Source organism: Egretta garzetta, unplaced genomic scaffold (assembly GCF_000687185.1).
Source record: "Egretta garzetta isolate BGI_Z169 unplaced genomic scaffold, ASM68718v1 scaffold160, whole genome shotgun sequence".
NCBI lineage: Eukaryota > Metazoa > Chordata > Aves > Pelecaniformes > Ardeidae > Egretta > Egretta garzetta.
Window position 1 is genome coordinate 854,366 of NW_009258378.1, and position 17,160 is coordinate 871,525.

The following is a 17,160-nucleotide window of genomic DNA, read 5'->3' on the forward strand; positions in this document are numbered from 1 at the left end:
AGAAAATAAGAACTACTGTTCTAGATGTTATCAAATCATCTAACACAAAGCTGCATTGCAACAAGCTAGTGCAGAGTGTTACAAGTTTTTCCAAATGCATTACAAAAAAGGAGAGGGGGAAACGTTAAGGTAACAGAGGTAGTAACACCTTCAGCATAATTTGTGTAAGTGATGAATGAGCTTTGACAAGTGGGGAGTCTGAATGATGCAGGCATCCATATATTCAGACTTATCTCTAATCTCCTTGAATTTTATCTAAATTGGGCAACCTCCGAGAAACAGGCAGTTATCAAATTTCTTGTAGTAGCAAATGATATCTAACTAAGAACTGCTTCAGACTTTCATAACTTCTGCATTATATCCTACCAAAAGCCAGAAAGTTGAAAATTCCAGTATACTAAATGAACTTTTTGGTCCTTTTATATGTTTTGTTTTATTTCATTTAATGCTGGTGATGAAGTTTTCATTTAGTGCCTCTCTTTTCTGAATTACATCGTATCTGTCCTCCTGAAGTACAAATAAAATTGGTGCTAAAACCCCTACTTCAGAAGTCAATTACCAGCCCTAGTGCATAAACCAGATTGAATTACTGTTTCTCTCCAATGATCTCTCGTGCATTGACTGTGACATTCAGAAGTAGAGCTACAGTGATCATAGACCCAGCCTAGCACTCTTGCTCTTACTGGATGACAGTAGGAAGGAGACCAGGGCATCACTAAAAAGATGAGGAAAAGCCAAGGTGTGAGGAAAAGTGGTGTTTGTGTGCTCACCATCAGCAGGTTTGAACTCCAAGAGCGTTGCTTCTTCACTTCCATCTTTACTGCTCTCCTTGATGCTCTCCACTTCACACCAGAAGTCCTCCATGGAGGTACTGTCCATGGAGGCCTGCGAGTTGGAGCGACTGAATGCAGGAGGAGGTGCTGACTCGTTGGAAAGCATCCTGTTAATTTTTCGACAACGAGGGAGAGACTTTCTGAAAAGAGATAGAGATGAAAATAAAAAATGTTCTATCTTTCTACTATGCTGACTTGTATCATGCAGACAAAGCACGCAACTAGGGCTCCAACTGTGACTGTACCAGGGAGCAGGGAACAAGATGTTGGAGGCGAAGTGTACAGTTCTGGTGGTCTTCATGATCTCTGTTGCTCATAACAGTTATGGCTGGAAATGTATTTTGCATCTAATAATTTCTCTCTTTAATATCCTTTAGTGTTTTACATTGTGCAAGGGGACTCAGGAGATACCTTTTCTATTTCTAACACTGATACCCATCTAATGAGACACTGGAAAAATATTTTAACTTCTTTGTGTCTCAGTTTCTCTTTCCATCCCTTCCTGTTTTGCTTACTGGCTGAAATGCTTCAGTGCAAACTTCTTTGGGGAAAAATAATCAAACTTGGGAACCCTGAAATATTTTACAAACTCATCTTGGCTCCATAAAAGAATTAAGAACTTGAAATATTTTAATTAAGAAGAATAATTACCTTTTATTTGAAAATCCTTTTAAAAATAGTCCATTTAAAAAATGAAATTAAAATAAATGAAATCCTAACAAAATTTGTCTTTGAAATGAAATATTATGATTTAGGCCAGACAGAAGGTTTTGATCACAGGTTCAAAAAAAAGATGATTCACTAAAAATCAAATTACAAGTTACAATTCAATACAGTGGTGGAATCAAAACAAAGAAGGTTGTTCCTTACTCCTTTGTTCTTGTCTTTTCCCACTGGAAGTTTTTGCAGCTGAAGAAAGTTATACAAGTTCATACAAAGTCTTATAAAATACCTGCCACAAAAGTCTTGTCTGACTCTTTCACATTATTATGGTTGCAATACTGTAAGCAGCTTTTTTAAGTGTAATTACAGTAGTTACAGTAAACAGTAATAATAGCCACAACAATATTTGTACAAAGGAGTCAGAAGACTACTAGACTACAGGAATTAATGGAAAATTCTGTCATAAGGTCTTCTGGCCTTCACTTATCTGAATTAATCCAAACGCAGTTTCCCTTTCTCTTCCTTTTCTTTATGGCATTCATCCTGCCAAGAGGCCTTTGTTTAAAACCACAGGCATCACTTTTACTCCACTAACAAAAAGGATACTTCCTTTTCAGTATTTCCCTCCTTGTCAAAGTTTTCGTAATGGATGTATAAACAATATATTAATTAATAAAGCCGACTGGACGTGCTTTTCCCCCTTGGTGCTGCTGCCTCTGCTGCAATCCCCCCTTGTCAGCAAAGGGCTGGCTGCTTACCTGAGGCTCCTGGAGCCCCCTTGCTTCAGCTGGGTGGTCCCAGGCAGTTCCTTCTGGGTTAGGGCTGAGCCCCATGTTGGGGGGCACAACAAATCATAAATAATATGGACATTATCAGTGTTTTAAAAAGGCAAAGCTTGGGTCTTTGCCCCTTTTTGAATGCAGGGAGGTGTCATATGGGTGATTTAGCTGCCAAACCTGCCCATGTGCAAGAGCTGGTCAGCTGCTGGGAAGCAAAGCTTTCTGATGGGTGAGAATATTTCAGCAGAAGAAAATGTACTGTGATGCCATGGAGACACACGTCCTCCAGGAAGAGAAGTGCTGAAGTGCTGTCCTCAGTGTTTCTATCCCTTTTTTCCTCATAAATGGCAAGTGATTGTTTGCTTTTAAACATAGTGCTGAAACTATTGTTGTTTTAATTAGAACAAGCCACAGTCACCAAATCTGAGAAGAACTTGTGACATGAGTGTGGTTAAAGCTATTTAAGTGCTTTCCATGTAATTCTCCCTCTGGGGAGATGCAAGAGTTTCAGTCAGTTTTTGTTTGCAAAGCCTCAGATGACTGGGGTACCCGGTAAATCATAATTACTGGAATTAGGTATCGGGGTGGGTCGGCCTCTGGTTTTTCTTATGGATTCACCCATCTCTCTTCCCTGCATCAATAAGGAAAAAAAAAATGCAGGGCTCACAGGTCTTAAATATAATGAGTTAATACTGAACCAAGTGTCCCCGAGCAGAGTTTTTAATGAGCAGAAGGAGAATGCCTGAGAAGCAGCCAGAAAACCCCACCTCTTCGGCTGGGAGCTGATGGGGACGGGGGAAACAGCTCCCGCCAGGCAACTGCTTACTGCTGTGAAAAGCTGCGCTCTTTTGTTTAAAAGGTGATAGTGAACACAAATAAGGAAAAAGGCAAAACTTCCTGGCACTCTAATGGCGTTTGGGGCCCTTTTTCACTGGGCGCTGCGTGGGCAGCGGGAGGCGCCGAGGCCTGCTGTCAGCCCCCCCATCCGGCCCCCTCTGTAGTGCGGGGCTCTGCCTGCGGCCCCCACGCTGCTGCCCACCGAGCAATTCACATCCCTGTTTAGTATAAACCTTTCTGAAAATTAAGTCCCTACGTCTGCTGTATAGCACAGCCCAGAGCTCCCACAGCAGCAATCGTAGGAAGAAACGCTCTCGCCAGTCTGGAATCAAAGACATGCTGGGATGAGCAGAGGGCCTTTTCCCTGATAGCGCTGCTGGCTCCCATCATTTCGTCACGGCCAGGGAATTTAAACATTTCCTGCCCTCCCAGTGTGAATCTTGACCACGACCCTTGTGCTCTTCACACACCACACCAGACTGATCCTTGGGCTTTGACTCCATCATCACTCCAGCTAGCCCAAACCACGGCTTTTTATTTCACCATATTAGGAAGAAAGAGTCTTGGCGGGTTGTTTCTTTTCTCCCCACAGTGAGTATGCTATTTTGTAATATTACCATACCAAAAAGCTAAATGCAAAACAGACCACGTAGCATGGCAACAACTGCTGTGACAACCAGCTGTACCAAATACTTCCAAGGTTCCTGGGTAATTAACGTGCATTTACAACAATATTAAAAGTACAGAGCTTATTTGGAAAATCAGCTGAACAAAGTCTCCTGAGAACCTCGTATCTGAGGTTTGTTATCTCAGCCCGGATTAAATCAAGCTGTGTAAAATTCCTGTAACAAGAAAGGTTAGGCAGAGGTGCTTTATCCTTATTGGTAAACAGCCGAGGCTTGCTTCCAGGTGGTCTGACATGAACCTTCTGCAATTATTCCGAGTCTGCCTATTAAGAGCTCATGTGTTTGAAAAGACCTCCAGCTGCCATTTTGACCCATATACCTGTGGCTTTTGTCCTGGAGGAAGTGGTCTTGCTTTTATGTGATAATGGCAGTTGTCTCCATTTCCTCCAGCCAAAGCTGCTCAAAACAGTTTCAGGAAAAAAAAAAAAAAATCCTACTGAGGAAGCAAAGCATATTCTTCACCACTTTAATTCATTCTTGAAGGACATCGAACGAGCACTGAGTCAGCAAGCTGCCTTCTTGTCTCAGAAATAGCTGAACAAGCCCAGGTTGCCTGTCACCTGGAACTCTCCTAGCAGAAAACCTATGTTCTAGATTCCTTTTTTCACCCTCAAGGCTTTCTGGCTCGTTTGTTCTTTTTCGCAGTGTTTATAGTAAAGTGTATAAGGATAAAATGTTTTCGCTAAGACAAATCTGTTGTTCTTACAGAAAATTTGAAAAACAGTCTTGTTAAGTAAGTAGCAACCATGAAGCTCATGCTCAGTTTCATTTGCTCCCTCACACACACGGCAGTGGTGAGCTAAGCTGAAAGGCTGACTAAATTAAACACAGGAGGGATCTCAGATTCTGGCTTCCTAGGTGGAAAATGCTGGGAGAGAAGGACGAACATTAAAGTACCGAGTAAAAATTACAGTGACTCCATTGAATGAGCTGAAATTGTTCTCATGGTGGAATTAATAAAAAAATAAGTCACACAGACACAAACCTAGACCCCTGAAAAAGGAAAGAAAAAGAATGAAGGGAAAAGTATACTACAGCAGCCAATGTTATCAAAGAACTCCTCTATTACTGGATATTGGTCACAGAAGGAAGGGTTAAAGAGTGCCAGTAAGGAGAAATATGATGATGTCATGTAGAAAGCTTTCTGTGGAAAGATTTTTGCAAAGAAGCAGGGTATTTCCATGGGGTACAAGGAGGCTGATTCAACTGTGTGTGACTCTGGTTTTGCCCTGGTGTATGTTGATGATGCTGATGAAATGCAATAGCAAACCAGGCCCACTGAACCTATATTTTGTATTCCGTATATCATGCAGAAATGTGCTGTTCAGGGTCTGACAGCACACATTGATTTCAGGATAGCCAAGACAAATCCCATAAGCAATGCTATCCCCAAAGTGAAGGTTTGTCAAACTACACGAAGAGCTGGTTCAGTGATACCTAATGATTGCTCACAGGCTGACTAATGATAAAGCCAGGCTTGTGTTTTCAGTTTAATTAAGTAATGGGTGGTAAGGAATCCATAAAACAAATGGGAGCAATAAAGCCATCTTGTAGTTAAAACCAGCGTTTAATCCTTGTTTACACAGAGAGATGGGACATCTTACTCTTGTGCATCATTATGCTTCAATTCATTCAGCGGATCATGAACCTGCTTCACCACAATTAGTCACATTTATAGGAATGGGGAAGATGAAGGAAGCAAATTTTCCTCATCATTTTAGGACTAAGATCCACCTTTTCATACTGCAATCATTCTATCAGTGTAGCCACTTAATCCAATTAAGTCAGAAGTGCCTGAAAAACAGAACAGTGGCAGAGTACAGTGTTGTTTCTTGTATCCAGATCTTTCTATCCTTCAGTTTATCATAACAATTCACCAGCTTCTGACAAAAGTTAATTACCTTTTCTCTGCTCAGTTCTTCCCAAATGTAAAGAAAGGGATGGTAGCTTGAGTTGATAGGGAAACAAAGTTTATTCCTCTTTATTAAGAACTATATTTTTCTCTGTTCTGAAGTGTTAGGAATCAGTTATGTGCCAATATTTCTCTTTTTTTAATAAAATGTGTACAAATTTCAGGCAGAGTCCCAGTAATTGGAAATAGTATCTTTGTGCACAGTTCATGGCATGGTTCACTCCTGCCCCAAATCTCTTGTCTCCTGGTTCCTTCCTGGCAAACCTGTTCTGGCACTCTTTGCTGTCTGCTTGTTTCCTTCTCCCCATGCTTGGTGGCTTCTGCCCACAGGGAAGGGCATATCTCAGGCAATATCCCCCCAACTTCATCCATACACATCTGTTTCTGATTATCTTGCAGAGGTTAGGCAAGTTGTAGGCAGAGGATCCTCAAGTTTCCCTTTTCTTTCTCTAACATCTAGCATAGCAAATATTTAACCTAGCACTCTCATTGGTTTCACGGGGGTGTCACACAGTATCCCTTGTAACAGAGTGTTTGAGTGAGAAGCAGAACAGGATTTTAATTCATTAATAATTTTCTCATCCTGCTGCCTAGCAGAACTCCAAAATCATATTAATCTGATGGCTCTTTGTTACAAAGCTGGGTTTGAAAATAAGCTGAGTTATCACATTACTTTATCGGCCAGACTTGAAAACACAGGAATTCAGTGCTTTGCATGTCTTTGTATTCTACAAAACTTTCTACAAAATATGCTTCTGTCAACTTTTAATTTTATTTCTAAAGATGCTTTTCTGTCTCCACAAACACTTTTTGGACCAAAAGGACTTGTTCAATGAGTCTTAGTATTTAAAGGCTTAAAAGAGAAAAGACTTGTAAGATTTAAAGGAATTAAAAGAGTTTAATTTATTTATTCATAACTCATCTGCGATTCATCAAGGTACTAGCAGGAGTTAGGAGATTCAGCTGTAGAGTTTTCTTGCCAGTGTTACCTGCCAGCATTTAAAAATGCATTTCACCTTGGGTTCTTCAGCTCTCTCTTGTGCAACTTTTTCATAAGTGGGATGGAAGTCCCCTGTCTGTAACAAGGGCCACATTGTGACCGCTCTGCGGCTGAGCATGGGGATTGCAGAAGAATCTCTCTCTGTTTGTGTGTCTGAATGTGAGGGCTTTCACAATCAGACCCTTTGAGCTAGGAGGGAATATACTCTCTAGGTATTGCCTGCTGGCAACGATGACCTTTGGGACATGACCCAGACCTCTCCTCCACACTGGCAATCACATCACTTCAGCACTGGCCTGATGCGGCAGAGACAGTGCACTACATGGCTTCAATGCGTCTGTCCAAATCTGAAAGGGACTCTATTTTGTCTTCATTCTCCTAACAAGGCTGTTCTTAAAGGGCAGCAAGGATTCCCAAATGATTAACACTAACAATATGTTCTGTTAACCATTTTTTTTTTTCAAGTGAATTGGAAAAGGATTCTTTTCATATAGATTAAGAGGCAGCAGGATGAGCTAGTTTTGAATGCTGAAGACTTAAGGACACGAGCAGATCATGGCTGAGTATGTTAGATACAAGTTTCAATGGGTATGGGCAAGGTAAGAAGCATCTGGACATGGCCTACAACAAGCAAAAGCTGGTTGTGAGCAGCCAGTTTAAATATTTTAAACATTTCCAATAAATTTTTATTGTTAGAGGTGACAAAGTATTTTGTTGTGTTGGTGCTTGCTTAAGTCCAATTGCTTTTACATGAAACAAACCCACGTATCTAGGGCAGACCAAAGTTTTTCAGGAAGAAACATAGGCACGTGGACCATGTACTGTGGGTTTAGGAAATCCCTTGCTTCCAGGAAATGTTTGATCTATTGTGCATGTACAGTACAAATGATTTGTGTCCAAGCATTGAACCCAGTGAATCTGACAGTTCACTGTACATATGCCTCAGAGCTGCTGAAGGCCTCCAGGAGCGCTGGGCTCACTGTACAACTTATCCACTCATGTTGAGTAGATGCCTCCAAAAACCCCAGCTGTCTGGAACTCACCCAGAGAGATTGCTAGGTAGCTGAGCACACTGAAATCCAAGGCAAACACTTCAGATTCCACCTGCACAGAATTTCAGATCAAGATGTATGATGGCCCTGGATATACTATTATAAGATCACCAGTCCTTGGGATGAATTACTTGGTTAGGTCCCACAGTAAGCACGAGGCTGACGCGTTTCATTCTGCAGCTTGGTGCAAGCAGCTACCCAGTGTCTTACCCAGAGTAGCAAGCAAAGATGAAGCAGTCACATGAATGAAAAAGAACCACAAACATACTAGATCCTGCCTAAAGTCTGGTACTGCACGAAGTTTAATGCTGTTTACCGCATTCACTTGGTTCCTCCTCAGAGAGCTATGTGTAGTAGCGAGAAAGCTCTCACAAAAGACTGTGGAAAAGCCATATTTCTCTTTTGCTTCCTACTGCTCTGGCAGTGTCACTTCAAAGGTAAGCAACATCCCTGCAAACACTCCCTGGGGATAGCATCATCTCAAGCCAACTGGAGTACGTCAGGACACTATGTGTGCATGTGCGTGTAGCTACAAATACCAAGGAGGCTGGGAGAAGGAGGGTAATGTGCAGACTCATCCAGAATCTTCTCTCACAACAAAATTGATAGGCCTTTGCCAGCAACTCACACTTAGCCAGACTCATTATTTATAACACAACAGGATACAGTTAAAACTGCAGGAAATGCACAGGTTCGAGAGCTCAGATGAGGCTTAAATCATTCAACAAGCGAAGAAGCAAACCAAGTAAAACCCACAGGGGATGTAAACCGGACAGTGTTAAAAGATTTTTGGCTCTATAATCACACAGTATATTTTCTAAAGAAAAAGAAATATTAAAATACTCATCAGTCACGACGAAACACTGAAACAAAAGGGGTCAGACTTTCTACAGCTTTCAGTACAGCTGCTAACATTGCCTGCATTTATGTGGCAATTGTGGAAGAATATATACTTATTTTTATTTTAAATCATTCTAAAGGAGCTATCCTTTCAACCAGCGTGATTATTATCATTAAAGAACTCACAGTACTTATAAGACTTTCTCTCTGTGAAGCACTTCAAAAGACAAATTCAGTCATTTTGGTTAAATTAAGGCAACAACACAAAGAAGTGGACCACACTATCTACTGGAAGGCATCTAATGCAACTACATACATTGCAAGTGTAAGCTTTTTAAGCTCCTGATATAATCAACAAAGGGAGGCAGGTACTTCTAGGGAGTGAACATGCAAACTAAACAGGAGCTCGAAGTCATGCAATATATCTTTGAAATTTCCTTTGTGCTTAGCTTTAAGTGAACTCCAGCTGTTACTTTCTCCCTTCCTATAACTAATGTACCCTTTTAAGTAAATGTCACCACTCCACTCATTACATTTTTTTTTCAAAGGCTTCAGGACCTAAGCAAACAAGTAGCACTTATTTTCATGAGATATTGGTTTTTCCTTTAAATGTGTTTTAATATATATGGGAGGCAATGGTTGAGCTACAAAATATGAATATGTAAACTCTCTAATGTATTCATTTACATTTTAGTCATGAATGATATTGGTTACCCTGCAATTCACAAGAAAACATTTTGAAGATTGTGCTTGATAGTTTTCACACGACTGGACTGAAGTAATGTAAAGCAACACATTGAACTTTTAAAGCTAAGCAAGACACAATCTTAAAGCTCTTTTATTGACAAAAAATGCTTATGTGGTGAAGATACTGTTAAGTCTTTCAACAGAGTGAGGAGCAACATCAGATTGTCACTATAAAAATCCTGGATCTGATTCTCAGATAGTTATAAACTGTTACAACCCCACGGGCTTAATTTATTCCTTATGTTTAAATTCAGAACATCCTTCTTTGTGGTACTGCTAATGCTCAAGTTATTACAAATCACAAAAATTTCATGAGCAAATGTACTTCTCACCATTTAGATTTTTCTCAGCAGCTCTGGGTTGGCTGTCAGGCAATTCTGAACCCTCAGCTTGTATTTACCATGTAGTATTGTACTTTGTGGCACACTGAATCAGTCAGAAGGAATGAAAAATTTGCTGGAAAATGCTGCAGCCAAATAAAAATCAAGATGTGCACATAATTCTATTTTTTGTCACTCAAGCACATTGGTAAAGATTATATGAATTACTTTGGAAGGGGTCCCAAAGTTGTTGAATAGACTGTTCTTTTGTTAATGAAGCTGCTTAATAAAGCAGCGTAGATGAAGAATGTGCACTGAATAAAGCAATGTAGATGAATCTTGGAGAATATCTCAAAGCGGTACATTCCTATTTTTACCTGAAGAAAAATGATTATGCATCAGTTGTAAACTGATGGAAAGTACATCAACGTGGAAACTACAGAAAAACAGATTTTTAGCACATTATCTGTTGATTATTCTTGTCAATGTCCGGAACAGTCTGAGACCTTATTCTGGATGACTTGAAGCAAGATGAGACTTCATGTCTACCCTTCCATCTCTCCATTTGCAGCCTGAACCCTGACTCTTTCACTTCCTTTTCCATTTTCCAGAAAGCAAGTGCTGCTGGGCTGGGTGGGAGTCTTGCGCAGAGGTGGAGCAAGCAGGGAAGCTGATAAGGGCTCTGTGCAGAGAGGAGGTGATACCAGTGCGGCACCGGGGGACCTGACACACAGGGCAAGGGATGTGGATTGCAGCTGATGGGTGTGTTCACACATGTTTCTCCAACAGCATTTGACCGTCATCTCTCCTTATCAGAAGAAATCACACACCAGCCTCTCCTATCCAGTTCTAAATATTTACAAAAAGGTCAGAGTCAAAGCAACTATGGTACTTTACATTCTACAAAAATAAACTACTAAAAAATCCCAAATAGCTAGGCAACATTAACAGAGGTAAATCATCTTGGCTTTGCTGAAGCCAATAGAAGTTTTACTAATGTGGTGCAGCTTTCACCTTCAAGTTTTAAAAAAACAAGCTGTATTAAAATAGATTTTTGACCAACATTTTTAGGGGAAACAATGAACAACTAATTTCTTGCTAATTTACTCATCTTCTTTTTGGTCAGAATTTTAGGGTGTTTCACTCACTTTAAAACTAAATAGCGGTATATTATTTGGTAGCCTCTCCCATTCAGGACATCAATAACTGTACAAGCATAATTGTGTAAGCATAAAGCTGAATTTAAAGCAAAAGCTGGTAGAAAACTCCTATTGGAAATTGGTCTAGAAAATTTTAATTAATAACGAAGGTACAGAAATGGGTACAGAGACAAGAACCTCTTGAGTTGCCAGATGATACTAGTAACATTAAAGGTACTATGAAAGGTCATGGTGAGATGATGGGAGATGTAAACACAAGAAAGGATAGAGCAGAGTCAAAGATGAAGTATGGAAGCTTAAATTAGATGGAGACAAACACAACAGACAGGGAACACCAAGTAGAAGTTCACATGTCTCCAAAGAGCAGACATTCCCATTTTCTGAGGAATCAATGGATAACAAAATCAAATTTAGTTTATTATATTCTCAGGTCTTCAACAGAGGAATGAAGAGGGAAAGGAAAAAACAATGCATGTTCTTATACTTCGGTTATACAGTTCCAATCAATGGGGTATAAAAAGTTTTCTGTGATCTTAAAGTGATTTCTAGGCTTATGCTAAAGAGATAGAGGGAAAATCTTCATGAGAATTTTCAAAGCAACACCCTAAATTTCAAGTGGTATTTTTCTAATTTGTGTTCAGATGTTTGTACTATGTTCTTGAGAAAAACATGACCTTTCTATGTAAGATGTAAGGAGCCAAAGGAATCAGTGATGCTTCCAAACCACTTGAACTCCAGTGAGAGCTGGAAATGTTTGACTAGGTTACATTTCTTTACAATACCCATAAAAAAGGCAAATAACAGAATAAGAAAAATCACCTCTTAAATGGGAATACTAGTACATGATGCACAGCAGCTTTTCAGTTGCCTTCAACTACTATTTTTTTTTCTCCTGCTTAGTTTATTTTAGAGGTTTATTTCAAATATTTCATCCATGAGCACTCTGAGGGAAGCTGCATCATGCCAGGTGTTTCAAAGCTGACTTCTCAAATATACTACAGCTCCTGAAGCTCTTGGAGCTAGAGACACCACTAATAATTGCAAAACATGGTGCCTTTGTTTGCAGTTCCTCAGTGATATGAATAATTCTGAATCATACAAGCAGCCCTGCTGAAGCCAGCCAAATGACTCTTGTGCATAGGGTTTGGAATTTTGAATCTCTGAGGGAAATGGGCTCACGCTGGAGGGAAGTCTCCAAGGCTCAGAAGACGAGGAGGGACAACATTATCTTAGCTTCAGGCATCTTAACAGAGGTACAAAATGCCCATTCACGTTCTCATGGGAAGCAGAAACCCTAGATGGCCCAGAATCATGCTAGAAACTTCTGTAGCACCTTTTGTAGTCACCATGTATTACAGGAAGGGATTACTCTTGGTTATTTTGACAGTTGCTGATTTGTTCTGGTTTGTTCTAAGCTGTTCTGGGTTTGCACCAGGTCACGTTGGGAGAACGGAAAGAAGTCTTTGGAGAACTGCTTCTTTAAGCTGTGTTGAGTTCTCCTCAGTCACAGCTGGGAATCTGAACCCAGATACCAAATCATCATGTGGTGGATAGTTAACAAGAGAATCAAGAATTTGGTAGCTACTAAAACACCCCAGCCACCCCCTGTGGCATTTAATTAACTATATGGGCAAGATCTAATTCATCATCACAGGACCATGGAGACATTGTCAAATAAGAATTACGGAGGGAGGTAAAATGGCATGTCTAAAATCACACAGACATTTTGCCACAGGAGAGGGTTAAAAATACAAGAGCTAGTTCGTGACTTAAACCTATGGTACACTGTGAGTAACAGAACCGCTAATCTTTTGTAAGTCCTGCAGAGCTTGGCTGAAGTTTCTAACTGAGTTTTGTCAGCCCTGTAAATATTCTTGGCTGGATAGCCTCTAAAAAGTAATTAATATTGCTATACAACCATAGTAAATCATGTTTGAAAGCTTGCATGCTCATGTCAAATGGGTACAACTGAGCTGTTACTGTGCCCTCTATCATCATGAGTACATGTTCCTCTTCCCGCTCCTGCCTAGATAACAGCCATGATCCATGATAGGAGGTGAAGATTCACAGGGCATTCATCCATCTTTTAATGATCGTGTTAGATCTTTCACTGTGCAGGCACTTTATGAATGTTGTGAAGCAGTAATGCTATCCTTCCCATGAGGACACCGAATTACTTATCCATGCTTTTGATATAATGCGTCTTGGCTGAACTGTTGCAGCTCACTCTCTCTGGAAGTTTTCCAGTCAAAGGCTATAATTACATCAGCTGCAATTCATTCAAAATGTTTCCACAGGATCTTGAACAGGCTAACACATCTTCATGAGTTTAATCCAAAAAAGAGATGATAAAATGGCTTTCCAGCAAAGCAGGGGAATAATCAGGCTTGTACCTCTAGTTCTTCGGTTTGAGTTGGTATTCCTGGTTTGTGTTCAGCCACTTCTTGGGCCAGTATCTTTTCTGGACTTCCAGGTGGCTACAGATTATGCTTCCAAAAGGGACTTAGGAGGGCAGTCACCTAACACCTAACTCAGAACCTGCTTTAGCAGGAGGCTCGGACTAGATGATCTCCCAAGGTCCCTTACAACCCTTGCCATTCCGTGATTCAGGAGCACAAACCCTATGGACTTACAGGCAGAGTAAATGCTCCTGCACACAAAGTCAATTTTTTAAGGTGGCACTTCGGCTTTTAAGTCACTGAAGCTCTTTTGAAATTTTGCCTCCAACTTAATTGTATACCATTGCACTGTTTGTTCTTGGAGTTCTTTTTCTGTGGGCATTAAGCTTGCCCAGTTTTCTGGGATTTTGACTGCCTAAATTCAAGCCTTATCTTTTAAATTTAGCTTTAACACAGCTGTTATTTATTCTTCTTGGCAGGAGTTTCTGCAAGATTGCCATAAAGTAAGCCTGTTTGTATTGTATTGTACCATTAATCTCCTTTTCCTTTATGACATACATACACAACATCCTAAGGGGAAGATTACTATACGTATATATGGATTCATACCCATGTATAAATGTATGTATGAATACAGAGCAAAGATGGGAATAAAGGGAGGGAACATTTTAGTAAACTCCTAAAAGCCTTTGTGAAAAAGTCTAGATAACACATAAAATGGAAAGTTTTGTACGGCATGAAACAGGGGATCAACTTCAATTGGTTGTTTAATGGAAGTGTAATTCAAGATAAAAATGAAACAGACTTTATTCAAAGTACTTGGAATCATTTGGGTGGGAGAAACATCTGTCAAATTAAGAGGCTGCTTATCATTATTATTATATCATTACAATAATTTAGGCACAGCTCACCACCTAAGCTTTTCCAAAATTTTCCAAAATAAGAAGCAATTAAGAAAGTTGAAGAAAATGCAACGTAGTTTAGAGTTGCTAGGTTAATTTTCATCAGAATTTGGTCATTATCTTAAAACAGCATCAACAGTGGAGTATTTCTAGCTGTCTAGAACCATCTACATTTCTGTGTCTCACAGAGACTTTCTGAATTAGGAATCACTTTGCAATTGCACTGCAAAGCCTTGCCTGAAAAAGTCCTAAGTGTAAAAGTCCTAAGTTCCTTGTGTAGGAATGGGGTCAGGGAGGCGAAGGCGCAGCTGGAGCTTAACTTGGCTAGGGATGCAAAGAATAATAAAAAGGGATTCTACAGGTATATCAGCCGGAAAAGGAAGGTTAAAGAGAGTGTACCCCCGCTGATAAGCGAGACCGGCAGGCTGGTAACAGCAGATGAGGAGAAGGCTGAGGTACTCAACAACTTTTGTGCCTCAGTCTTCACTGGCAGCCTCTCTCCTCACCCCTCTCGAGTTGATGGATGGCATGAGGAGGCCTGGGAGGGCAAAACCCCTCCTGCTGTAGGAGAAGACCAGGTTCGTGACCACCTGAGGAACCTGAATACACAGAAGTCCATGGGACCTGATGAGATGCATCCCAGAGTCCTGAGGGAATTGGCCGATGTAGTCGCTAAGCCACTCTCCATAATATTTGAAAAGTCATGGCAGTCAGGTGAAGTCCCTGGTGACTGGAAGAAGGGCAACGTTGTGCCCATTTTCAAAAAGGGTAGAAAGGAAGACCCTGGGAACTACCGACCTGTCAGCCTCACCTCTGTGCCTGGGAAGATCATGGAACAGATCCTCCTAGAAGCTATGCTAAAGCACATGGAGGCCAGGGAGATAATTCGAGATAGCCAGCATGGCTTCACCAAGGGCAAGTCCTGCCTGACAAACCTGGTGACTTTCTATGATGGAGTGACAGCATCAGTGGACAAGGGACAACCAACAGACGTCATCTATCTGGACTTCTGCAAGGCCTTTGACACGGTCCCCCACAACATCCTTCTCTCTAAATTGGAAAGCTATGGATTTGATGGGTGGACTGTTCGGTGGATAAGGAACTGGCTGGATGGTCGTGTCCAGAGGGTAGTGGTCAACGGCACAATGTCCGGATGGAGACCGGTGACAAGTGGTGTCCCTCAGGGGTCCGTACTAGGACCGGTGCTGTTCAACATCTTCATCAATGACTTGGACAGTGAGATAGAGTGCACCCTCAGCAAGTTTGCAGATGACACCAAGCTGAGTGGTGCGGTTGACACACCAGAAGGCCGGGATGTCATCCAGAGGGACCTGGACAGGCTGGAGAGGTGGGCCTGTGTGAACCTCATGAGGTTCAACAAGGCCAAGTGCAAGGTCCTGCACCTGGGATGGGGTAACCCCCAGTATCAATACAGCCTGGGGGGAGAAAGGATTGAGAGCAGCCCTGCCGAGAGGGACTTGGGGGTGCTGGTGGATAAAAAGCTGGACATGAGCCGGCAATGTGCCCTGGCAGCCCAGAAGGCCAACCGTACTCTGGGCTGCATCAGGAGGAGCGTGGCCAGCAGGTCGAGGGAGGTAATTCTGCCCCTCTACTCAGCTCTGGTGAGACCTCACCTAGAGTACTGCGTCCAGCTCTGGAGCCCTCAGCACAAGAAGGACATGGAAGTGTTGGAGCGGGTCCAGAAGAGGGCTACTAAAATGATCCGAGGGCTGGAGCACCTCTCCTATGAGGACAGGCTGAGAGAGTTGGGCTTGTTCAGTCTAGAGAAAAGAAGGCTGCGGGGAGACCTGATTGCGGCCTTTCAGTACCTAAAGGGGGCCTATAGGAAAGAGGGGGAAAACCTTTTTAGTAGGGCCAGCTGCGTTAGGACAAGGGGTAATGGTTTTAAACTAAATCGGGGTAGGTTTAGGCTAGATATAAGGAAAAAATTCTTTACAATCTAGAACCATCTACATTTCTGTGTCTCACAGAATGACCTCTAGTTAGGAATCACTTTGCAATTGCACTGCAAAGCCTTGCCTGAAAAAGTCCTAACACCCAAGAGTGAGCTACCTTTGCATTGCACGGACAGGATCACCTTCACTAAGAACAAACAGGAGCAAGCCCAGTGATGGGAGATCCCTCAGAATTCTTCCGTTCATAAGAAAAAGGAGTCACAAAATCACAAAAAGCAGTTTGGACAATCATTTCTGCCAGCAAACCCTATCTGGGACTCGTAATGACACCATATTTGCTGAAGAAACTCTATTAGTGCTAAGAGTGTAACTGTCCAGTAGAAATTTCACAATAGTCCTGCTGATCTGATTCTCTTTTCTAAACAAATCAATCAAGAGTCTAGGTAGCAAAAGTCAAATCTCCAGGGATATTAGCTGCCTAGATTTCCTTTCAGAGAGTCTTCATGTTTAACAAAGGAAAAAGAAAGTGCTTGCTCTTTCATCCTGGTTAAAGTAAATTAAAATCTATTATGTACTCATCATATTGGACCATGATCATCATATTGTGCTGCTCTGCAGCATCTGATGTCATTTCAGACTTCCTTTCGATCCCCAGTATAGGCCTCATGCTGCCCCTACAGAGAAAATAACAGGGTGAGAAATCCTTGAAAAGTTTTCCCCAAGGCAAGGAGTATTATTTCTGCTGATGGTCATGACCCTGGCTCATGATATTTTGCTGCAGGGGGACTTTGGAACCGGAAAGGTTGCGCTGGCCATTTCAGTGTGTGCAAACTGCCATGGAAGAAGAGTTTCTAAAGAAAACTCCTCAAACATTCCTGATGTTTGCTCTGGAGGTGCAGAGCTGTGAGCATCATGCTAGCCAGCCAGCAGGAGAGAAATCCCCTGGAATCCCTCTGTGAGGGATGAGAGACCCTGTCCATAAGTGCTGGATTGATGGTCTATTGTTTGCATTTGTTTAGACTACATAAACAAGCTTCCAGTTTCCTTAAAACAGTGTGGTAAAGTCCTAGTTTCCAGCTCCCTTGAATTTCTCCAGTTCTTATTACAAGGCAAA

The 17,160-nt window shown here is 41.4% G+C and overlaps 1 protein-coding gene across 1 annotated transcript in view; it reads right to left on the reverse strand.

The window, feature by feature from the left end:
* ARHGAP28 (Rho GTPase activating protein 28) overlaps positions 1–17,160 on the reverse strand; it is a 75,129-nt gene that overhangs the window by 30,735 nt on the left and 27,234 nt on the right. The window contains exon 2 of the mRNA XM_009640489.2: positions 771–973. Coding sequence (XP_009638784.1) covers positions 771–973 — 203 coding nt within the window. The remainder of the gene's footprint in view (positions 1–770; positions 974–17,160) is intronic.